This window comes from Miscanthus floridulus, chromosome 8 (assembly GCF_019320115.1).
Source record: "Miscanthus floridulus cultivar M001 chromosome 8, ASM1932011v1, whole genome shotgun sequence".
Lineage (NCBI taxonomy): Eukaryota > Viridiplantae > Streptophyta > Magnoliopsida > Poales > Poaceae > Miscanthus > Miscanthus floridulus.
Window position 1 is genome coordinate 16,229,654 of NC_089587.1, and position 25,018 is coordinate 16,254,671.

General features: G+C 44.6%; 2 protein-coding genes across 2 annotated transcripts; both read right to left on the reverse strand.

The window, feature by feature from the left end:
- Nucleotides 1–11,486: 11,486 nt before the first annotated feature.
- Nucleotides 11,487–13,277, reverse strand: LOC136471212 (CASP-like protein 2C2). Its single transcript, XM_066468948.1, has 3 exons — nucleotides 12,998–13,277; nucleotides 12,743–12,893; nucleotides 11,487–12,045 (listed from the first exon to the last, which is right to left on the reverse strand). Exons 1-3 carry the CDS (start codon nucleotides 13,174–13,176, stop codon nucleotides 11,794–11,796), a joined length of 582 nt encoding a protein of 193 aa, XP_066325045.1. The 5' UTR covers nucleotides 13,177–13,277; the 3' UTR covers nucleotides 11,487–11,793.
- A 3,510-nt stretch (nucleotides 13,278–16,787) lies between these two features.
- LOC136475830 (calmodulin-binding protein 60 B-like) lies at nucleotides 16,788–22,392 on the reverse strand. Its single transcript, XM_066473467.1, has 9 exons — nucleotides 22,235–22,392; nucleotides 22,012–22,129; nucleotides 20,171–20,246; nucleotides 20,023–20,081; nucleotides 19,174–19,667; nucleotides 18,942–19,102; nucleotides 18,644–18,847; nucleotides 17,877–18,078; nucleotides 16,788–17,644 (listed from the first exon to the last, which is right to left on the reverse strand). The coding sequence occupies exons 2-9, from the start codon at nucleotides 22,101–22,103 to the stop codon at nucleotides 17,082–17,084; spliced, it is 1,851 nt and encodes a 616-aa protein (XP_066329564.1). The 5' UTR covers nucleotides 22,104–22,129; nucleotides 22,235–22,392; the 3' UTR covers nucleotides 16,788–17,081.
- Nucleotides 22,393–25,018: the final 2,626 nt, after the last annotated feature.

Genomic DNA, 25,018 nt, shown 5'->3' on the forward strand with positions numbered 1-25,018 from the left:
GCAATGTAATAAGATAACAATTCAGACTTGACATGACTGCATTTTTCCTCCCCATCCTGACAACCTGACATGCATATACGCAAGCCAAACACAAGTCACCTGGTGCCGCAACCAAACAACAGGAGCATGCACACAGTAGCATGCACGTCCACGGCGATCAACAATTGCACACACGAGCTTGCAAAATGAACTAGCAGTAGCACATTGCACATTTACTTCGACAATGGTACTGATCAATCAAACATAGGTTCTTCCGAATTAAAAAAAACAAACTAAAGGTAACAAACTCTGTGTTGTCGGACAGCCAACAACATTTGTGCATCTGCATCCTTGATTTTTGTTCTGAGGTCACTGAAATAGTTTTGCAAATCCCTCTTTGTGTACCCAACATTCTCAAACCCACCCTCTCTGACATGGAGAAGTCGATATGCTTGTGATGTGCCAATGCTAGCCTTATGACAATTGAACAAAGTACTATTTGCTCTCTCACTGACATTTCGGTTGGATCGTAGCAAATGCCTCTTATCTGGCGACACAAAACAATGGCTGTGCGCCTCAACCATTGAATATATTCGATACTTTTTGTCACTGTCAAGCTTGACAACAATATGTGCCTGACAACCACATCTGGATTCCATCACATTTGGTGACTTTCTTTTTTTTTCGGATTCACCACTAACTTTTTTTACGCTCTCCTGTCTGTACCCTTCCCTTGAACAACAATACCGCTTGAATAATATTTCATCATTTTCCTTCTTGTGCTGACCAACACGAACAGAGAAACCAACTTCGTGTGCATACGATTTGTAAAATGTTTCCACATCTGTGAGAGTATCAAAGATCATTCCAACTACAGGCTTCAAATGTTCTTTGCAATTTGTGTCCTATACAAGTGTAAAATTGTATGAGCAACAGACCAAGCAAACTAGTTCTTTGCAAACAAAAAAACCATATGTTCTATGCAACTTACTACTAAACTCGGAGAAGGTTTCGGCTTAGGTGTGCTTGGCTGTTCAAGGTGGACTCCAGCTCCGGCGTCGACCGCGTCGATCGTGATGACGGCATGATCATCGGCAACAACGGGATCAACGGCGATGACGGGATCAACGGCGACCTGAGACTTGGTGGCAGCGGCAGCGGCAGCGGCAGCGGCGGTCTCCAACGCCACAGGTCGCGCACGGGGGCCAGGAAGCCCTGCTCCTTCTCCTGCGTCGCCCTGGTCGGTCTCCATGGCGGCAGCGGGCACACCTGGTGCAGCACACCTTATTAGATTATATGTAAACGAATACTAGTGCAGCACACCTTATTAGATTAGATCGTACATACTGTCAGAAAGGCAGGCAGCAAATTAAGCCAAAGATCTAGTGTTCACGTACGTACGTGTACGTACTGTCGTGGACGATCCGGCCAGCTGATCGATCGATCAATATATACAGCCAAAGACAAGCAGCTACTGGGGGTCGCCGTCACCGCGCGCTTCGCTGAGGCCGGGCCGCTGCCGTCCGCAGAGGCCTCCGGCGCTGGCGCCGGCGGCTGCTGGGTCGAGCTCCTCGATTGCCTCCTCGAGTCAACCGCGCTGTATACTAACGCGAGGGACGGCGGCGCCGTAAACGAAACGGCGCGGCCAGGCCTCGTCGCGGGCGTCGTCGTGGCGCTGTATCGCGCCGTACGGGGATCGCGAGGAGACGGAAGGGAACCGTACAGGCGCTGAGGCTGAGGCTGGGGTGATTTGCAAAATCTTGGATTAGATGGGATGAGTGGGGGGGTTTAAGTGCTAAAATAACCCACCTTTACCTCTAACCATCGGATTAGAGTCCAGTGGTCTAGATTAGAGTTTGCATAGATTGCACAGCTCCTTGGTTTCCATAGCATACGCTGCCTATATATTATAACCACACTAGGCAATCTTATTTTCTTTAATCTCTAGTGTACAGTTAACTTTACGTTTTTCTCTAGTAATTTTGCCATGTTTCAGTGCAACTTAAGGCGATAAAATTACTGAAGACACAAAACTAAAAGAAAAGAAAATTTTGTGTTGATTATGTCAGATGGCTGAAATAATAGGCACCATAATTGCTTTTGACCATAATCCCTTCATTGACCACATAAAAAAGGATGTCTTCAGAAAAAAGGATAGCTTCTTTAAATCCATAGTAAAAAAAATGAAATGCATGATTCACAGAAACTAAAAACGTGAAAGCTAACTTCACTTATCGAGCATCATTTTGAGCACGAAAGAGTAGAAGAAAACACAGCTGGAAATTCATGTATGGGCCTCGTTATTCGACAACTAACAATTGACCTTCCCATTCCTAATAAAGTAATTAAACACAAATCACACTAAAGGAACTCCTAAAATGCAATAGCTTGGATCAGAAAAAAAAAATAACAACAAAGTACTCTCATAGGTGCCATCAGGGAGATGGCACTGGAGGTAGTGTGATAGAATCGTCCAAAATAACACACCTTTGGAGGCGCTTATCTTCCACCAGACACTAAGCACCCCGAAAGCAAGCTACATCGGACGGATTCCGTCGAGCACACCCCAAGGGAGAACTCGAATAATCCACGTTTTTCCTCCAGTATTCAATAATGAGAACGAGTTTACAATACTTAGTCCATTTCATACGACCAGAGTTCTTAGAAATACATTATTACAGTACCAAGTTCAGAGTGCGGGATTTAAACTGCGGAATTACAATAAACCTCTAACGGTAGAATACAAGGATCCGTCTGTGCCCACCAGAAGAATCCTCCACACAATAGCTACTATTTAAGCTGCACCTGTAATAGGGGTAAATAAACCTTGAGTACACAATGTACTCACAAGACTTACCCGGCTAGTGAGAATAATTTTCTGACTCCAAATGATATGATAAGCTTTATGGGTTGCTGAGTTTCCTTTTTGTAGAAAGCAATACTAGTACTAAATCCTTATGTATGTTTCTTATTAGCAGTCATGATTAGTTCATTATCTAACCATTCTAGGTAAGCACATGTTCTACTTTCAAGCAAGAGTTGAGCAAATAGATCTATTTTACCATCTTTCATCTTCTAGTTCTTACTACGGTGCTAGATTGTAGATAAGTCGTATCGGATTATCCGATGATTCACGAATCAATGTGCCCTGTTGGGTACCCCGAAACACACGCCCCGCTTATACCACAGGCACAAGCAGGACCAACCCATCACTTTCCTGTCAAGGGGTTCAGGTCCCCGTCTAAACTTGGACTCCAAGCCTCCACACATGAATCCCAGACTCAGTGTGGTGCTTAGACCTCCACCATCTCCGCCTTCAATCAGTCAGTCCAAAAAGAGCCAGAACCTACGACAAGAGAGCAGCGAGCCTTCTCTACTCCCATAAATAAGTATGTGCTCGGGATAATAAGTCTGTGACCTGACTAGATTCCAATGCAACGGTCGGTACTTAACCGATACGGACAGGAAAAATAGTGTAACCAAGCTATGCTCCATTGGTCGCGGGACACAACCTCTTACACCCACCAATACACGTACCATATCCCTGCCCGGTCTTTATTTATTTTCACCATTTTATCATGAGAGTGATAATAATAATCACCTATTGTGAGTAACGACAGGTTACTCACGCTACCGAAAAACCTAAGCATGGCAGCTACTCGACCTAAGCTAATAGGACTCATAGGTAGATATATCCATGTATGTAGTTTCAATATAAATCCTGTAACGTAAATACACATCATATATATATTTCTAGTAATTATTCAAAATAACGGTTATGCACCGGGGCTTGCCTTAGGCAGGCGTGGTGTTAGCTCAGTCAGTCAGTGGCGGCTCTAGGACCTCCTCCTACATGAGGATCTCCTCCTCGTACTCTTCAATCACCTCCTCAAACTCATGATCTCCGATGGTCATGATCTCCATCAACTCATTCTCTACATACATGCGATGATGATGCAACACTTAGCATTAAGGCAACAACAACTCTTAAAATAAGAATACACATGGTAAACTACTAAGCTAGCTCTAGTGACTAAGATACTAAGCTAACTATCATATTCATCAAGTAAAGTGTTGGGTTCAACTAACAAACACCTAGCTTTACAAATGAAGAATATATCTTTATTTCTACTAATGATTTAATGTATATTTAAAACAAAGAGCATTTAACTACCCTTATGTTAAGTCTATTATACAACTACAAAAATTACAGTGAGCACATAATAATACAATGAACCTACTGTAAAATTTTTAGGGTTTTTGCTATCACCAATCTACCACAAAAATTCCTATAATTATTTAACCTAATCATATTAAGCACTCTCAAATGATTCAATAGCCACTGGTATCAACATATATATATATATATATGAACTAAATACACTAATAGATAGAGCACAATTTTAAGAACCTAACAAAATTAGTTTCACAATTTTTGGACATCTACAGAATTTGCTATCATTTTCCAAAAATTGGCTCAAAACTAAATTAGAAAAATATTTGCTAATTTGCTGGAAAAAGGAAAACCAATTCTCGCGCGGCCCATAGGTTCGGCCCACGTGAAGCAGGCCCACGTGCGAGGCGGCCCATGGTGGGAGAGTCCCGCGCGCGTCAGCATTTTTTTTAGCAAAAGAGACCTTGCATTTCCCCTAATTCGCAACCAAGGACCAATACTATTTTACTTACTCACAAACCCTCTCACTTAACCCCCCCCCGACTTTCTCTAATTTACCAGCGCGCACGCGGTGGCTTAGTGCGCGGCGACGTGGCGAGTGGTGGCCTAGCACAGCTACGCCGACCACCTAGGATTGCCATTGGCCTGACGGTCGGACCGGTCTTCATCCTCGGTTCAACCAGCTACACCTAGTGGCAGCGCGGGGCGGCAGGACACGCTGGAGCCGGCCATGGCGATACGTGGTCATCCACGACGGTGGCACGATCACCCTGGTGAACTCAAGCATCAACGAACCCATCTAGCTAGAGAGTGAGCATTAACAGGCTATAGTGAGCCTAGCTCGGTGACCGTTGGCGAAGAGAGTGGTGGAGATGAGCTAGCCACGTGTAGCCGAGCCGTGAGGCGGCGCACCGCGACGGCATGGTCGCGTCAGCGGTGGGGTGGAACTGGTAGCAACTAAGCCAAGGCACGCATGATGAAGAGAAAGGCAAGGCACACCTACTGGTGTGGGCAATTGGGTTTGGGTGGAGGGATGGGAGGTCTTCCCTCGGTCATGGCCACGACACGGCCTTAACGGCGCACCATCGGGAAGACACCAAATTGGCGCCTAGCTGGGCCATCATCAAGGCGGTGTGGCGCCGGGCGATGAGGAGACATGAGGGCGTATGTGCGGACGAGCCAAATTGAATAGAGGTGACCTATCTCTGGCACACTCATGGGCGCAAGGCGACGGCGGTGACAGAGAGATGGGAGACAGCGAGGACGGTGGAATGCAGCTAGGGCTCTGCTGTGACATGCCTTGGCGGGACGCGGTTGACATAACCGTAGGGACCTAGTCTAGCCACTAGCAAACGAGCACACGCGTGTTCACGCCAGCTTGGCCTACGCGCCGCAACGCCATCAATGACGTGACGACGGCAGATGCAACCACGTGCACAGAATCCAATCGGGCCAGGGCGCAGAGCATTGCGGCGCAGACACGAGCGTGGGGGTGCAACGGCAGCGACAGTAGGCGTGTCGTGATGCACGGTGGACTTGGCAACACGACAGCGCGTAGGGCGGGCAGCAGCGCGACATGGCCGCGCGACAGCGGCGGCGGCCTCACATGGCAACGCCCATGACTATTCCCATGGCACACGGCCAGCCCAGCACGGCAACACGAGGGCGCGTGCGAGGTGCACCGACACGGCGACGTCGACCGCTGATGCAAGGTGACCGCGTCCACACGGGGGAAGCAAACCGGGAATGTGTTGTGCACGGATTTTAAAAGCTTCTACCGCGACCAAACCGTTACTCCTAAACATAAACGGTCTTCACTACACTCAAGATGGTATATGAGGCTACTTAATCAAGCTATAACACTACATCACTCTTTAACCTAATTCCTCAAAATAGTTTGCTAAATATAGCAATGTCTAACTGTCAACCGACTTGAAATTTTTTTCGAAGTTTAGAGTTGAACTCTATTTCAAATTGCATTTCTAAGCCATTAGAAATATTAGCTAGCAAGGTTATTTTTTAACAGCAAGTATTTCATCATCTTCTACAAAGTTCACAGTCCAAACTTTATTTAAGCCCCATATATAAGTTCTATAGTAATTTTACTAAATAAAAATTGCTTTACAACTATACTTGATAATTGTACAAATCGTGGAGTAACTTTTCATTTTGCATTCTTATTGATCGTTTTAGTTAAAATACTTCACCTATTCGTTTCATCACATGCATTACCCTATAAGTATGATGCTCATGACATATTTTAGTGAATGATTTAGGGTGTAACACCGAGGGTGTTACAGCTCTTCCCCATTAAATAAAATCTCGTCCTGAGATTTCGTGTGCCTAGTGTGGGAAAAGAGATAAGAAATAAATTCTGATTTAAACAATTACCTCAATGAACTAGAAAGAAGGTGAGGATAATGCTTCAAGATATAGCTTTCTTGCTCCCACATTTCTTTGTCCTTCGAGTGATTTTGCCACTGAACTTTATAAAACTTCACCACACTGTTTCTAGTCACTTTTTCTTTTTCATCCAAGATCTTGATAGGATGCTCAATATAAGATAAGTTGGGTTGAAGGGGAAGTCTTTCAATTTCCACAGCTTCATCGGGGACCCGCAAACATTTCTTTAACTGAGAAACATGAAAGATATTTTGCACTGCTGACAAAATATCTAGGAGCTGGATATGGTAGGCAGCAGAACCACACTAGACCAAAATCTTGTACGGTCCAACATAGCGAGGGGCTAGCTTTCCCTGGACACTAAAGCGATGCCCCTCTTATGGGTGACACTTTGAGATACACATGATCACCAACTTCAAATTGCAAGGTCCTTCTTCACTTGTTCACATAAGTTTTCTGATGACTTTGAGCTGCCTTCAAATGGCTCTGAATAATGCTCACTTGCTCTCGAGCTTCTTTGATAAAATCAGGCCCAAAATATCCATGATCATCTACTTCAACCCAGTTAAGTGGTGTTCTACATTTCTTGCCATACAGAGTCTCAAATGGTGCCATATGGATGCTTTCTTGATAGCTATTGTTATAAGAAAACTCAGTTAAGTTCAAGCATTCATCCCACTTCTCAGAAAAAGAAATGGTAAAAGCTCTCAACATATCCTCAAGTACCTGATTTACCATTTCTATTTGGCCGTCAATTTGTGGATGATAAGCTGAACTTCGGAGGAGACTAGTACCAAGACACTCCTGAAGTTGCTCCAAAAAATGAGAGACAAAGACTGACCCTCTATCAGAGACGATAGTAAGAGAAACTCCATGCAGGGTCACAATCTGATCAAAATACAATTTGACATACTTCTTGGCTGAATATCTGGTATCCACCGAGAGAAAATGAGTGAACTTGGTAAGGCGATCCACAATGATCCAAATAGAGTTATAGCCCTGACGTGTGGGGTAAACCCACAATGAAATCCATGAAAATCTCCTTCCATTTTCAAACAAGGATAGGCAAGGGCTGCAAAAATCCTAGGGTACGCATATGGTCTACCTTAACTCTTCCACAAGTGTCACACTCCGCGATGTACTTTGTGATATACTGCTTCATATTTGCCCACCAATACAAGTGGCGCAAATCATGGTACATTTGTTACTTACTGGATAGATGGACAACTTGGAATGATGAGCTTCCTCCAAAATCTTTCTTTTAAGTTCCTCACTTGAGGGAACAATCAATTTGTTCTTGAACCTCACTACACCTTGATCATCAATACTAAAATGAGGACCACGCCCTTCGACAATTAACTTCTTGATGTGCGGGATTTTCGAAGCATCGTACCTTTGCTCTATAATAATTTGCTCGAGTAAATCCAAGACGAGCAATATGGGCTAGCCCTCAGCATGGTTGAGAGACAAGGGTGCTTCTTTAACTTAATACGACTTTCGGTTCAAAGCATAAGCTACCACATTAACTTTTTCAGGATGGTAATGAACCTCTAAATTATAATCCTTGATTAGCTTCAACCATCTCCGTTGTCTCATGTTTAGCTCGGACTGAGTGAAGATATATTTGAAGCTTTTGTGATCCGTAAAAATGTATATATTTTCCAACAAATAATGCCTCCAAATTTTTAGAGCGTGCATCACAATAGCCAACTCTAAATCATGGATGGAATAATTCATCTCGTGCTTTTTCAACTGACGTGAAGCATAAGCTATCACACGTCCATTCTGCATAAGCACGCATCCTAGTTCAATCCTTGAGGCATCACAATACACATCAAATGGCCTGTCAATATCTGGTTGGGCAAGAACAGGAGCAGAGGTAAGAAATTTCTTTAGGGTTTGGAAAGCTTCTTCACAAGTCAGACTCCATACAAACTTGACATCTTTCTGGAGCAACTTGGTCATCGGCTGAGCTATATTGGAGAAGTCAAGAATGAAGCGCTGATAATAACCAGCAAGACCAAGGAACTGACGAATCTGATGCACTGACTTGGAAGATTTTCAATTTAACACATCATGCACCTTACTTGGGTCTACAGAGATACCTTCAGGTGTTAGAACATGTCACAAAAACTACACTCGATCTAACCAAAACTCACACTTGCTGACTTTAGCATACAGCTTATGTTTCCTTAATCGAGTCAGTACTATCCGAAGATGTTGTGCATGCTCTTCTTGGTTCTGGGAGTATATCAAAATATCATCAATGAACACCACTACAAACTTGTCCAACTTCGACATAAAGACTGAATTCATAAGATACATGAAGAATGCAAGAGCATTGATGAGACCAAAAGACATGACTAGGTATTCATACAGGCAATACCTAGTAGAGAAAGCTGTCTTTGGTATATTTTATGACCGGATCTTAATTTGATGATACCTAGAACGAAGATCAATCTTTGAAAACACTTTGACATCGGTCAACTAATCGAACAAAGTATTAATATGAGGTAAATGATACTTGTTCTTAATGGTTACCGCATTGAGAGGGCGGTAATCCACGTACATCCGTAGAATACCGTCCTTTTTCTTCACAAAATAGCTGAACAACCCCATGGTAAAGAATTAGGACGGATAAATCCCTTCTCCAATAATTTGGGTGCAATTGGGAAGTGTGTGGGTTCAATTCTTCTACTGGCTTGAATTCGCAACGAATTCCATTAAGGCACGATTCCATTTTTGGGAGTGTGTGTGTCTGATTCTTTGCCGGTTTGTTACTGGCTTCAATTAGTGACTAATTCGAGCACGATTTGATTTGGTATTTGGAAGTGCTAAAATGGTGTATGTACTTCCTAATCTCTCGGATTTATATGCTTTGTATGGCTTTAAACGCTTCCCTTCACTGAACATAGATGTTGTCTAACTAACAAAGTTTCTTTGTGTGCGGGAGCTGGGATCGTAGTTAGAAAACACTATGCTTGTGCAATGACAGAAATTGTGAGCATATTTTTTTCTGCCTAATCAGAACCATGTATTTTTTTTCCAATTATTATACAATAACCCTACATAGTTTCTTTACATCTATAATGTCTTTTCCATAAATTATCACTAATCAGGTACTCATCTTAATTTATTTATGATTGATTTTGGTTTGCGGTGGCAGGAGGTTGACAAGAAGGAGATGAGGGACCACATCGAGGGCATCCGGGCCCTCCTCCTGCAGCGCTCCCCGGGTAGCCCGGCGACATGCGGAGGCGACGGGTCCGTGGAGGAATGCGAGGATCGCGAGGCCAAAGAGCAACTCGACATTGCCTGCTTCAACCTCGCCTACCTGGTGCTGAAAGCCACAGGACTGGAACTCCTGAGAGGTCACCTGGTGGGCGGGATCGCAGACCTGGAGAAGCGATTCGTCGACGAGCCTACCCACCTCGGGGCTGGCGACGCTGAGTTCGTCAATTTCATTGAGGTCCCAATGTAAGCAGATGAGGCGCCACCTCCCCAGGCGAGCCATGGCTTCTACTGCTGATCTCTCAGGGCCCTCTAAACGCCTACAGACCAGAGCCGGGGCAATTTTCACTGCTACAGAGTTTTGTTTGTGTCGAGTCGGTAGGTCCTCTGAATTCTGTCATGTAACTGTAGTAAGTCCGTCGTGTTTCTGTCAGGAAGGGGCAAGAGGAAAGTCAAGGAGAAGACTGAACACGCCTGTGTTGGGCCGCACGGATTCCTGAACTCGTCTGATAGCTGAACTAGTGTGTTCGTCGCTCGTCAGTCATGTGTGAATTCTGATGAACCTGTGCTGTCCACGATCAGGCTCTGTGCGAAGCCAACTCGACATGTGTGCTGCCTCAGGTTTGGTTGTTGCTCTGTGGAGTTCCGCGTCTTGCCATTATTGAACCTGGGAGATGTTCACATGCAGTTTAATCTCCCAAACCGTAGAAAAGATTAAAGTGTTGTGCCAAAAATATTGGAATTTATAATGATACTCGACCAATTATTGAGCTGATAGTGTCCAACAGCAAATCACATAATGAGATCTTCTGCCGTCGCGCACATCGGCTCCTCACTACCACAATTTGCCCAAGGCCGCCGAGAAAATGGCCTAAACCGTCAAGAAAATAATTCTTGGCCACAAACCGTCAAGGAAACTCCGTTACATATAGAAGACAAGGGAAATTAGTTTCATTGACGGTTTTGGTACTCAAGAATGATTTCCTTGTAGGCTAGGATCATACTTATTTGTCGCAGGGACAAGAAATAAAGAAAATAATTCCTAACCGTCAAGGCCATCAAGATAAGGTTCTTTGGCAGTTTTGACACTCAAGGAAGATTTCCTTGAAGGCTAGGGTCATACTTAATTTGTCATAGGGACAAGAAATCAAGAAAATATTCCTAACCGTTATCCATGTGACGAGTATCCTGGGTACATATCTCCGACACTTATGTTATTTTTATATTGTGTTTTTTCCTTTTGTGTTATTGTTATTTCTTATGGGTTTTGTTCTTCCTTTTAGTTTTTTTAATTTGTTTATCCTTTTTTTCCCCTATAATCAATTGTTTTATTTACTTTATCTTTTTTATTTTCTTGTTTTATTCGTTTTCATTTATCTTCTTTTTTTCTCTTTTCCTTCATGTTTTCTATATTTTAATTTATTTTACTCTAATTATGTAGTTTTTTTATTTTATGTTTTACTATTTTTTTTAACATTATGTGAGATATAGTACGATATTCACATATTGTACATGTGATTTAGAGGAATATTCTAAGAACATTCTTCAAAGAGGTTAGACCTTGTGCTCCTTTCCGCTAACCAAATACTCTAAAAAAACGGAATGGTCCTGTCTTATTCCCTTTTTCCTGAAGGGTACGTTCGGTTTTCACGTATTAAAGTCCTGGAACGGATCCGGCCAGCCAGGAATACTACTGTATTTTATATGACCATGCATCACCAGGATATGTTCCGGCCAGGAATGGCCCCAATCGAACAGGCCCTAATCGGTAAACAGTAGCCTTGCCATATATATATATATATATATATATATACATATATATATATATATATATATATATATATATATATATATATATATACACTCTCTCTCTCTCCAAAACGAAAGGCGCCGGCAACATGTTTACACTATCTAGCCTGCTTTTCGTGCCGTCCCAAATCAGCCTCTGTGCACGCTGCACACAAGCTCGATCGATGGATGCTTTCGTATCGGAAAACCAGTTTCTCCTAGAGCTGCTGCACCTGCACGCACGGGGAGCAGGGGCGGCGGCGGAAGTGGTCCCGCGCGGAGAAGGTGGAGAGGACGGCCATGCCCGCGGCGGCCAGCAGGCTGCAGACCATGCCGGCGGCGGCCTTCTCGCAGAAGCGGGTGTAGATGTTGCAGAGCTTGCTCCACTGCAGGGCCTCCACGCCGAGCAGCCCCACGAAGCACGCCTGCAGCGCCGCCACCGTCGTCGCGAACACCATGTACGCGCATCCCTGCAATGCAAACCAAGTTGGCAGCAGCAAACATTTCGTCATTTCCCCAACCCCGTCTCAGTAAAAACACGAGAGCAAATTTGTATAGCAGCAGTAACGGTCAGCGTAAGTAGAAGGCACAACTAGAAGTAGGAGGTGGTTGGGGTTGCTATCTTTGTCTTGTCCGGGCAGCTCAAACAGCCTGTTGTTGATCTTTGGTTTCAGTTAGGACTTATCAGTCAGTCGATAATATTTTTCTCTCATAATAAACCAACACCAATCGAATTTATCAGTCTAAAAATCAACCAGCGAACAGGCTCAAAGTCAGAAGACGATGCTGGTGCTGGTGTACCCTGTACTGGTGGTACTGCACCCGATGCAGTTGCAACTGCACGAGTGACTGAGCGATGAGGGAACACGGCTCCTGTCTGGTCCGGTCTCCTACGTGGAACACACGGCGACGGACGGGGGTACGCGCCGCTCTGATCAGCCTCGCAGGTGTGCAGTGCCGCACGGCACGAGAACTTTACTCTGTTTGCGGAGCTGCCAAGAATCTGATAGAGCTGGCTACTAGGCGAGAGCGAGAGCGACGGGTGTAATTGTGTAAATGGAAACGGTTGGGGCACAGCGCAGGGCGATCTGCTCCGGTGCCCGGCGAAATCAAGAGCCAAGAGCAAAAGCGTGTGCGTCGCGTCGAGACTCGAGACGTGACACGTACCTTGTCGAGGAGGAAGGAGGCGCACGCGACCGCTCTCCCGAGACGCCCGCAGCCGGCGCCGCCGCCGCTGGCTAGGCGGTCCATACAGAGGCACCGGGCGAGCTGGGCGGCGTGGTACGCCGCCGCCGCCGCCGCCGCCACGATCAGCACCCTGGGAGACAGGCAGGCACACGCAAGGACATCAATCTACGCGCTTCCAGCGATCGTGCAAGCCTAGCGTGGTAAGAAGGTGAGCAAAGGAGACTGCGTACGTACCAGAGGGCCTGCACGTCCTTGGGGACGGCCTTCTTCTGGACGAAGAACACGGTCTTGGTCTGCGCGCTGAACCCCAGCAGCAGCGCCCCCGCCGCCGCCATCGCCGCGCACGCCGCCCGCAGGAGACGCTCCGTCCTCACCGACGACGGCGGCGGCGGCGGCGGCTGCCCCCCTGCCATGTCGCTCCTCGCTCGACGCCTCGGTCCTCTGCTCTTGTCCGCTAGGCAGGCCGCTAGCTTCGGCTTCCTCTTGTTTTCCTCGCCGCAAGCGCAACACGAGAGGGCCTCTTCTTCTTATAGACGTGGGTACGCACAGGCACATCACAGGCACAGGCACAGGCACGGCACCGTCCGCGCCGCGCCACGCACCGGTGGTGTGTAACGTGTGTCCAGCTTCCCCGGCGTTGGATCAGCTTACTACCGGACGGACCCAATCCAATCGGATCCAACTAGTAGTGTAGGTGTATACACGGGCACGAGCTAGTAACAAGCTACTAGAGTAGTACGGACTAGTATTTGTCTCGCCAGGTGGTGATGGTTCATGCTACTGGTTTGAGTTTGACCTCACCAAGGGCCCGTTGGTTTCCAGCCCGAAATGGTCTGAAACTGTTCCGGACCTAAAACCATTCTATATTTTGTAATGGCTGGAAATGTTCCTGGCCCTTCAAGGCCGGGAATGCCTAACCGAATGGGCCCTAATGGGTCGCCATAACCGGAGAACCTCGCGACCTAACAACTACGCTACGCTACGGAGTTGCTCCAAAATAGAGTACCACAATGGCGTGTATCCGGCAACATTATTATTTCTTAGCAGTTAGACGGCTACATATGCATGTGCGGACTTTTTGTTAAGGCGGAATTTTACATGATTACATCAATCAAATAGGAGTACTATACAATGTGTTCTTAAGTACTCCCGCCATTCCAAATTTATGTTTGTCCTGAACCAAACGTCTTCGCCTTTGAGTAAATTTATACAAAAATGCAAAAAAAAAAAAATCCAAAATAGTTCCATTAAATTATGGAATGCGTTTTGGTGGAGCATTTATTTGAACTCGTAGCTGTTAGTATATTTTTTAAGACTTGTCAAAATTGGAGGAGTTTGACTTACAGTACGATAAAGCTAAAATAAACTATGATTTGGAGTGGGGCAGAGTATTTATTTATCTTATACGGTCTGGTCAAAAAAGTTTTGTTGCAAATCCAAAATCATTCATCAGAAAATATTCCTTGTAGACTGTTAGTCTAGACTCTAGATACATATGAGAATCTTTCCAGTTGTTTTCTTTTTTCAGAAGGAATACATAAAATATTTGCCAATATGCTCTAAATTTGCTCGCCACTTTGTTGTTTGAAAAAAAAAACTATTTCCCCCATTCATGAGTAGTATAAGTATTATTGTCCATGTGTCATGTATAAGTATTACATTCTAATTTAATTCCAGTAGGGGTCTTAAAGCCCCTCCTGTTCCTTCAAAAAAAAAAACAATGGCGTGTAAATATCCAACAACACTATTTAGTAGCAGTTACTTCCTTCGTCCTAAAATACATGACGTTTTTTACTTTTACACATCTTGTTAGACCGTTCGTCTTATTCAGAATTTTTTATATAAATATTAATTATTTTGTTACGACTTATTTTATCACTAGAGATACTTTAATAATAACTTATTTATTTATTATTTGCTAAAAAAACTGAATAAGACAAATGATCAAACATGATATAAGTCAAAAGCGTCATCTATTTTGGGATCGAGGGAGTAGATGGTTACATGCATGTGGAATTTTAAAGGCGAAGTTTTACATCAATCAAATACTATACACTGCGTTCTTAAGTACTCCCGCCATACCAAACATAAGTCACTTTTATGTTTGTCCTGCATCAAAGTTTTCAACTTCGATTAAGTTTATACAGAAATGCAAAAAAAAAAATCAAATTAGTTCCATTAAAGTCTCTATGAAATGCGTTTTAGTAGAGCATTTTATTTGAACTCATAGATGTTAGTACTTTTTTAACACTTGGTCACAATTAGAGTAGTTTGACTTACATTATGATAAAGCCAAAATAAACTATAATTTGGAATGGGTAGAGTATTTATTTATCTTATACGGTCTTTTTTCAAAAAATCTTATACGGTCTGAAGTCTGATCAGGCTAGAAGAAAACACATGACTTTGTTGCAAATCAAAATCTTAGTCTAGATACATATGAACATCTTTCCAGTGGTTTTCTTCTCTCTCTCTTTGAGGCAAGACAGGAGGGGCATGCCCCTACTGTGAACTTATTAGGGAAAAAAGCATACATAAAATATTTGTCAATATGCTCTAAATTTGCTCGCCATTTTGTCGTTTGGAAAAAAAAAACTATTTTCCCCATTCATGAGTAGTATAAGTATTATTATCCATGTGTCTATCGAGAATGAATTATTGGCCATGCTGATTGGGAGTGTAAGCCTGTCGTGTAAGGCCATGGAACCATCAGAATTCTGTACACTGTACTATAACACATTAACCACAGAACGGCACATTTAATATTTATTTAAAAAGGAAACACAGAACGAGACTCGCCACGGCCACATGTTCAGCCTTTTGAGCCTTATTAATCCGCGTCAAACCCTCAACGGCCTGGAATGCGACGGGCTACTATCTTCAGGCCACGTTTAGTTCCTTGCAAAGTTGGCGCCGACTGAATTCCGGACCACTGTAGCGTACTGTAGCGTTTTGTTTTTATTTGGTAATAATTGTCCAATCGTTGACTAATTAGGCTCAAAACGTTCGTCTCGTAAAGTACAACTAAACTGTGCAATTAGTTTTTGATTTCGTCAACATTTAGTACTCCATGCATGTACCGCAAGTTTGATGTGACGGGGAATCTTCTTTTTGCATAGTGCCAAAGTTTGGAATTGGGGTAACTAAACAGGCCCTCAGTTCTTCACTCACTCCAATGTACTGTATTTCATTTTGAGCTGATGTTGAACTGACATCAAACCGAAAAGAAAACCAGTTCGACCAGCACGTGCAATGTATTTCATTTGCAGCGGATAACCAAAAATTACAAACTTCAAAATTAGTCGATTCGACGAGTCCATCTCTTGGATTTATGGATCTGCCGAATATTTCCGAGACACTTGATAGGTTCGCAGCTGGCTGGCTTTTCCAGATGGTCCATCTTTTGCAATCAAGGATACGAGTCTCTGGCCATGTTCCTTGAGAGTCTGTACGAATAAGATACGTGCAAAAACAAATGAAATTGCAGAATTGAAATGGGTGATCAGATAACTGAAATTACGAAAACTGAGCCTGAAAAACCTGGACGCCGTCGCAGTTCAGTCGTCGACGGGTCCTCGAGTACACTGTTCCTGCCAGTGCATTAAAAATATCACTGTTGGAAATTAATTGTGGAAGATCACAGATCACTGTTGGAAATTAATTGTGAAAGATCACAAGCAGGTGCGTGCTGCTAACGATGTTGGATTGCCGGTTGACTTCATCCAGTGACAGGTCTACCAATCCAAGTGTTCCGGGTTTCCCTTTCATTCCAGTAGAAGAGTGCAGTGTCCTTTGAACCCTGCAACAGTTTTTTTTTTTTTTTAAAGAGATGACAGGAGCTCTACCTTCAATAGATTAATGTGGCTCAGTTAATGAAGTACAGGGGTCAAGGGTGCAAAGATTGCCGGTAGGACAGGGCAAAATGAGCAATCTAGGAATTACTTGTTGATTACTCAAGGCAAAAAGATGTGGTCTCGTATAAAATTCATGAATGTTACCAGCAAGGGAGTTCTGCAAAAGACACTTCAAAAAGCAATGCATCAACATACACACTTTAATCTTTGGATAAATTCGCACAGTCACGGTATTCTGCACTAGAAGAGCTAGGAAAAAGGGGTACACAAGCATAGTCATCTGTTAAGCTTAGCAGAGCTATGTTACACAACTAACACAAGCAAACAAGGTGAATTCTGTACAAGATAGCAAAATTACTCGTTGTACATTTCAGAAACTTGTCTCAAAGGTAACAGGACGGTATAGGGGGCAGATAACTACTAGTAATTTACAACGCAACCTTGATCATTGTAAAGCCACGATGTTAATCCTCCAGGTCGACCAGCTGCGCCCTTCTCTCAGCAGCTTTCTTCCTGACGAAAATTCCCCACCTCATTGCTGCCTTGATCTTGAGCCAGCCAACAACAGCTTTGCCAGATGAATGGCTACGCTCAGTTTCGAACCCGAGGTTCGGTAAGGGAGAGGGCATGTAGGGCTGGAAGTTGAACGTGTCGTCTGGCAAACTGCCAGAAGCTCCACCCATACTGAAGACCCTCAGCAGCTGCTGCATGTCCTCACTCTCGAGCATCTGGTGGCTCTTGACGCGAATGTCTTCGGTGAAGTCATCAGCATACTGACTGTCACGGTTTCTGGGCCAATCACCATATCCCACGTTTGCTGGCTGAATTGCCTGGCCTTGAGAAATTACTTGCTGCAGCTGGCCCAGTTCCAGACCCATGGCATCATTTGCAGATCCTGTCAGCATGTTAGGTGGTAAGAACGAAAATGTGTCATCATATGGCGGCTGGACATTGGCGGATGAACTCTGGAGCTGAGATGGATGTGTTGCTGATTGGTCAACACCATACCCTATGGAATCAGTTCCACCTGAAACAAATTAAAGAAGCATGGCGTTCAAATAATGAAGTAACATATATACATGTCTTAGAGCCTCCTATCAAATTGAATATCAAATTATCAATATTGATGTACTTACAACAACTTTTTTTTTTAGGTGAAACAACAACAATTAGGGTTTCCAGTTAACATAAGCTACAAACTGAAACAACCAAGAAAATATAACTCTGGTAATCGTATGTGGGCCTCAGATGCTGCTCACCTGATGGTGATGGCCCTGGCATGCTCGTTGAAGAGAGGTGTTGTTGATATGGAGTTGCACCAACCGCAGGAGCATGTGTCTCAGCTTGACCAGTGGATGCAGCCTTTTTCTTTGGTTTAGGGTTCAAAAGACCTTTTCCATCATATTCAATGACATACATCCAGTTATCATATGCTTTCTTTACCAATGCATCAGCAAACAGCTGCAAAGAACAATGAAGTCCTAATTAGTGGCATTTTTACAGGAAAAATATTAAAAGAATCATCTGGGCAATGAAAAGAAAGCTACTTCAATTGAGTAGGCAATTACTACAAGCTCATACTTTTCAAGAATAGCTGCATGCCCGCATCAATAGAGAAGGCCATAAGAGCTCTGACACATTGAGTAAAGTGGTCATAATTCAAAAACTTCTCAAAGCTTTGGTACCTTCCATGTAAATGACATGGAAGTTCTGGACAGTGGACACTTAAAAAAACACATTTTCAACCTCATCATCCTTGTGCAGAATGGAATCTGAACAAATCTAGATTCTAGATCAATGTAACATAACATCATGTTTTGAACTGAAATTTATTAAGATTTCTAAGCTCTACAGGTTGACAATTGTGGTATCCAACATGCACGATCTTAAAAAAAAAACATCGTCTTGCATAGTTTTCAAAGAATAGCATCAGTATGCAATTTAGTTTTATCTTGGAAGACAACTTAAAACATATGTAATGTCACTTAATATCCTGAATATAAGCTAAGTTGATAACAATACTAACCTTTTGGCTATCATCAAGACTCTCAGATGAATAGAACTGCTCGCCAGAAATCAACCCACAGAATGCATAGATGTTGTTGAAAATAGCACCAATACTTCTGCTCTCATCAGAATAGTATATGTAATATTTTCCACTTAAGACACAGGTCTTTGAGTGTTCCACAAGGGATTCCCACATTTTATTGGACATACCACTTCCAAGTATCTATCACAGAATAGCATTTATAGTCAGAAGCCAAAACACATAAAATGAAAGTATAATAATAACAAGTTAATAACACACCCACACGCGAACTTACGCTGCGCAATTTCTGTGGGTCCCGAACCACGAGCCTAAGGAAATCCTCAACTGTAGATATTCCAGATTTGTTCAGCCTCTTATGGAATGACCCATCCTTCCCTATTTTTTCCAACCTCCAGACCTCGTCTTTCAGTTTAGGTGGATAGTGTTTCTTGTACACTAGATAATGAAATTGAAATAGTTTAGATCTATGTCAAGTAGAAATACACAGATAAATTTTCGGGACTTACATTCTCCTCTATGGTCCTTAACCATAAAGGCTTCTGTTTTTGCCTCACGAATGCGAGCACCCTCACAAAATCCTGAGGCAATCTTCAAGCCAAGCCTGAATTTCCTACTCCTTATCCAGCTAGAGTTATCTGTGAATGTAAGCTCCCCAATTGTCCCGACACCTTCTTTTAGTGTGACTTGTAGATCACCAGTTAAAATAGGCCGCTTGCCTTCACGCTCCTTCACAACATGACTGTCAAACTCTTCCCCTGTCCAGCCCTCCTCATCTTCATTGTTGAAATCGCCTTCGAGAACAACAATGTCAAGTTTGGCAGACGACTCTGGTCCAGAGGATACAACACAACCAGTGCCAGCATCAAGCAAAACAACATGAATTGCAGCTCCCTGCTCCCCTTCAACTTTTCCTCCGGTAAAAAGGGGAAGTGACAGCCTTGTCCGGAATTGGAGTTGAAGAGTTCTTCCATCTGGACCTTCAATTCGCTTCGGGGAAGACCTGTCATATTTAAAAGGAGAGGGGAAAAATCATTAGCATCAACATGCATCCTTATTTGGATTGCAAGCTACCCAGGATGGCAAGTGAAGCAAAATGCTTTATTCTTAAATAGGCTCCATGAATACGTCATTGATGAAGCAACTACTACCACTAACTACTTACAGTGTTGAATTGAATAAGAAAAAGGATGTTTTGTGAATTTACATCTAGAATATAAGCACACAGCTAATGTGTGTAATAATTCTCCTTAATTTGAAGGTGATAGGATTACACTCTGCTAAGATGCTATTAATGCAGAAGGAATAGTGGAAGAACCTAAAGGAAATATGCATTTAGCCTATATGGAACAGCATACCTTCCACTGATTGCTGCAGGGCCAAGTCTGCCCAGTGCGCGCTCCACTTCTTCACTGACCTATCAAGTAAATGATGAACAAAGTCAGAGCCAGATAAAGGAATGGATGCATTTGTGCTTGATGAATAGTTTCTACATAATGTTCTTACTACTCTACGAAGAATTGGTTCCAATGATGAGCAGAGCCTCTGCAGACTATCCATCTTTAACGCTTCAACAATAACACTGCATGGTAGATAGAGACTGTTTACGACGACTAGAATGTGATAGGTCACTAATAAATCTGTTATTAATAAGTTAAAATAAAACGCCAAACAAGCAAGAGAGCCAGTTCTGTCAGCAACAGAAAATCTACATCCATACAAGTGCAACAACTATGGAAGGAAGGTTGGAAGTGCATGAAGGAATCGCTACTTAAAGGGGTGGCCAAGCATGATCAGTGACGCCTGTGAGCTGTGGTCCTTCTCTGAGGGAACATGTAACGTGTCTGTAGTGTTTTCATGTTAAACTTTGTTAGTGTTGGAGCTATTTTTGGCGTTTTAGTATAGTTCAAAAGTGTTTTTTAAATCTTTCGAGACTGGACGCGCTGCACATGTGAAACCCTGTGTGCTAAGGTGCATTGGCGTTTTTCTCATTTATGTTGTTAGATGCGTAGTTAGATCTCCAGGCTTGGGATATACCTAGAGATCTATGTTTGAATAGGAGTGCTTGGAAAGCAGCTATTGATGTGCCTGAACCGTGACTTGGGGCTCTTGGTGGGTTTCAACTCTAGCCTACCCCAACTTGCTTGGGATTGACAGGCTTTGTTGTTGTTGTTGTTGTTGCGTAGTTAGATCTCTTAACATGCAACTGAATTATAACATTGGTTATTAGAAAGCAGTGGCGAAGGACAGATAAAAGGTATGGTGGCATAGTAGCGTTGTGCACAAAAAATACAGAACATAGCCAGGATAAATAAGAGGACATCAAATTTGAGGTATGGTGTTGGCCATATCTAGCCCTACCAAGAGCTCCGCCACTGTTAGAAGGATAACTCTATTCCTAATTATTGTTTTACAACAATCCATGGGTCCCTGAATCTGTCTAGACTCATATACACCAACAATGTATGGTTGCATAGGCTACCATGCTCTAATTTCACTTGAGATCTTTACATACTTCCTGGAAACGTACACCAAACTTGGAGAAATTAAGTGACTTTACGTTAAGAAGAAACAGGCACCCAAATCCGCATTGAATAGGACTTGAACTTGAGTGGGCTGAGCATGCAGCCACTGAACTACACCCTTACCAAGCTGGGCTCGATTCTTTTGCTTACCTGGTAACGCACACTCGACAGCGGTTACTTCAACTTTGAAATAAACAGGGGGCATTACCTGATTTGCCGAAAACCCAACGGTAAGCGTTATTACTCGTGTCCAACTAACGAAGACATTAGGTCAATAGTAACGATACTCGATACAAATACCTTCCATTTTGGATAAGGTAGCACTATGAATACTCCATGCTAAGGTACATGCTTTCACGAGTTGCGCCTACTACATAAAAAACCTAACACGCACACCAAGAATAATGTTTCTTCCAAATTCCATGATCCAGCCAACCAGTTTGCCATCATTCCAGCCAATTCTAAAACAGTGTGCACCAAACCCTAGCTTAAACGTTGCTCTTAGCACAGACCAGTCACTACTAGCCACTGAAGATGATTTCAGAGCTCGAGTTCAGCTCACCCTGGACCATATCCACAGGTAAAAAACACACGAGACCATTTCCACAGGTAAAACACACGGGACCATTTCCACAGGTACTCACTACCATAACAGATCAGCGGAAAAGTAATCCAGGCACAAATTTCCGATTGCATATAATACTGTAAGTCTAGGGCTCCCGCTAGTGCTCCCCATTCATGCAACTAATTCCACAGCTTGTCAAACAGAAGCACATCACGAAACTAACCACGCCCAAAAGTGGAGCCCGGAGAGTTCCTCACCTGGCCAGAGCCGGAGGCCGCGCCCTCTTGGCATCAGGACGCCCGTCGCCGGCGCCGCCGCCGGCGTCCTCGAGCCCACGCTTCTCCTTCATCGCTGGCACGAGGACCCCGAGCAAATCTGCACCGAATCCAGTGAAATTCGCGTCAGATTCAGCCCCTCTACAGTTCGGCGCGCGCGAATAACCAGTTGGGAGGGAGAGGGGTGGGGGGAGAGATTGCTCACCTTGTTCGGACGCCGGAATCGGAGACGAGCCGAGGGCCAGCCGAGATCGCGGACGGACAAAGGGAAGGGGAGCGACCGACCGCGCACACAGTTCGATGTGGTGGGGGGAATGAACCTATGTACTGTATATTACTGCCAACACTTCGCACCCGGCCATCGACTCGTCCATCACAAATGGATCACTGACATTGAGCCCAACGCTGGGATGGGTATGCTGGTCCCACCTGACGTCTATGGTACAAAGGCGGGTACGAGGCGGCACGGTGCGAAGCAAAAAGCGGAAGCGGGCCCCGCAGTGACAGTGACGTCGCAATCTGATTGGATAACTTGGCCTCGGCGCACGCAAATATCCAAGGGCAGGAGAGCGCGGCGGGGGCGGGGGGCGAGGGCGGTCCACGAACGGCGTGATCTCATGACGGGGGCGGGAGGAGATAATGATTACCACCATATGGAGCAGGCTCAAGGGAATAATCAACACGCGAGTAGGCCCGGTACCCCAACTACCTTAAGAAAAAAAATTATGACTTCCTTTTCTACTCTGACGTCTTATGAAAGGGAAATGCTATTCTTATAGAAAAAAATGAAAATTTTCCCAAAATGATAATACGCTTATACACACACAAATATATTTGGGAATTTTATGTTTCTACCCCTACTCCAAATCTCAATGGTGATTTTACCCTTTCTTTTTTAACTTTGTGATTTTTGCCATCGTCGTTTTCAAACAAAGCAGTCGTTTATCCCTACTCTCTAACACCGTTGGGACTGGTTGGATTAAATAGCCAAAATAAAACAAAAAAGAAAAGGCAGCTAGACAAAAAGATAGCAATGCCCCTAAAGCTTTTCTCCTATCTCGCTCGCACCGTCGCGCGTTAGGGAGGAATCACGTTGGGAGGTTTCTTGACCACACGTTAGGGTTTCAGCGGCATCACCGGGCGGTGGCGCTCCCCCTCCCCGCCGCCTTCCCCCTCCCTCTACCCCCTTGGCTCGTGCCGGCGGTGGCTAGGACGTCGCACGGGTTCCCTAGGCCTTCTATTTTACGTGCACACCCCATTAGGATAGATAACTCTCTCCACGTCCTACTTTTCCCATCTGCTCCCACCGCACACACGACACACTTAAGACCCAGCTTGCTTGAAGCTTGAGGCGCTCGATTCAACGGCAGAAAGCTTGACCTCCACGGCATAATGCTCGATTTTGGTTTTAGAGAATATGTTTCCGAGGTAAGGAACTCGATTTGGGCAGTAGCAATTTCGATTCCATCTACGAGCTTTCAATTTTGAGCAGTGAAGTGTTTGATTTTGTCTCTTCCTCCTCAGCTCTGTCGAGTCTAGCACCGTGGGACATCAAGCTAGTTGCGTTTCTGGTCCCTGATTATATGGGTGATACTAATTTATGTTTATATGGATTGTTAGCTGAAATGCTACTGAATTGTTCTAAAAATTGTTGAGTTTTGCACTGGTTGAATTGTATAATTATGTATCAAAATTGTCAAATTGCTGATCTAAAAATAGGGGTAAAAACACAAATACCAAAATAAAATAGGGGTAAAAACGCATGGGTAAAGTTATCCTTTGTTTCAGTAGTTAGCACCATTAGAGGGACTTCACAGAGCAGAGGGTAAAGTCTGCCTTCGTTTTTTTTAAATCGCAGGGGTAAAATCATAAAGTTAAAAAAATGAGGACAAAATCACCTTTTCGCTTCAAAACAGGAGTACAAACCTTAAGCCCCAATATATTTCATACCACCTTGTCGGGTATCAGTATTAGGGATACCCGAAGAGGGGATCTGAGGACCGCGGACGACGACTCGCCTAGATAATCAAGGACATATTTCAGTCTCGACCGACCCCGGAGGAACGGTCTCTGTCTCGCCCGACCCTGAGGGCACGGGCTCCGTCTCGCCCAACCCCTGGGGCGCGAGCTCCATCTCGCCCGACCCCTTGGGCACGGGTCCCATGTCGCCTGACCCCAAGGGTACGAAGCCGTCTCGCTCGACCCCTTGGGTACGGGCCCTGTGTCGCCCGACCCAAGGGTACGGGAGCCGTCTCGCCCGACCCTAAGGGCACGGGCTCAGTCTCGCCCGACCCCTGGGGCGCGGGCTCCGTCTGACCCGACGGGGACCCGTACCGCCTCCAACCACTACAGGTTTACGGGTACGACCCCGGGGTCAAACTTCTGACACCAGGAGGGAAGCGGGCACGTCTCGACATGACCCATAGCCACGTCAGGCCACGCCCAGGGGTTCACATCGCCAACAGTGACAGGTGCGTGGTCGCCGTGCTACCTACTCCCCGAACGGCTGCTGACAGGCACGCCGGTTCGCCACGCCGTCCGCCGGGACGGGATGGAATGCCACGACCAGCTGATGACGTCGGGGCATGGCACCAATGGTGAACAGGAGCCCGACGTGGAGTCGTTCCCGTCGCCATCTACAGCGTCGGCGGGACCCGCATGAAGGAGAAAAAGGACGCGCTGCCCCCGGAGGTCTTCTTCTCACTAGCTTTTCTCCTTTTCTCTCTCTGTAACCTGCGCCTTCCCCTTCGCCTATAAAAGGGGAAGCGGGACTCCCCAAGAAGGGGCAACGAGCACACGGCTAACGAGCTCAACTAGACTCAACTCCATTCGATCTTTTCACTAGAGACTTGGGAACTTCTTCCTCTCTCGCCCGTTTGTAACCCCTACTACAAACTAGTGCTGGTAACACGAGCAGCAGCAGACTAGACGTAGGGACATTTTGCCCGAACCAGTATAAATCCTTGTGTCCTCCGAGCACACCATCCGA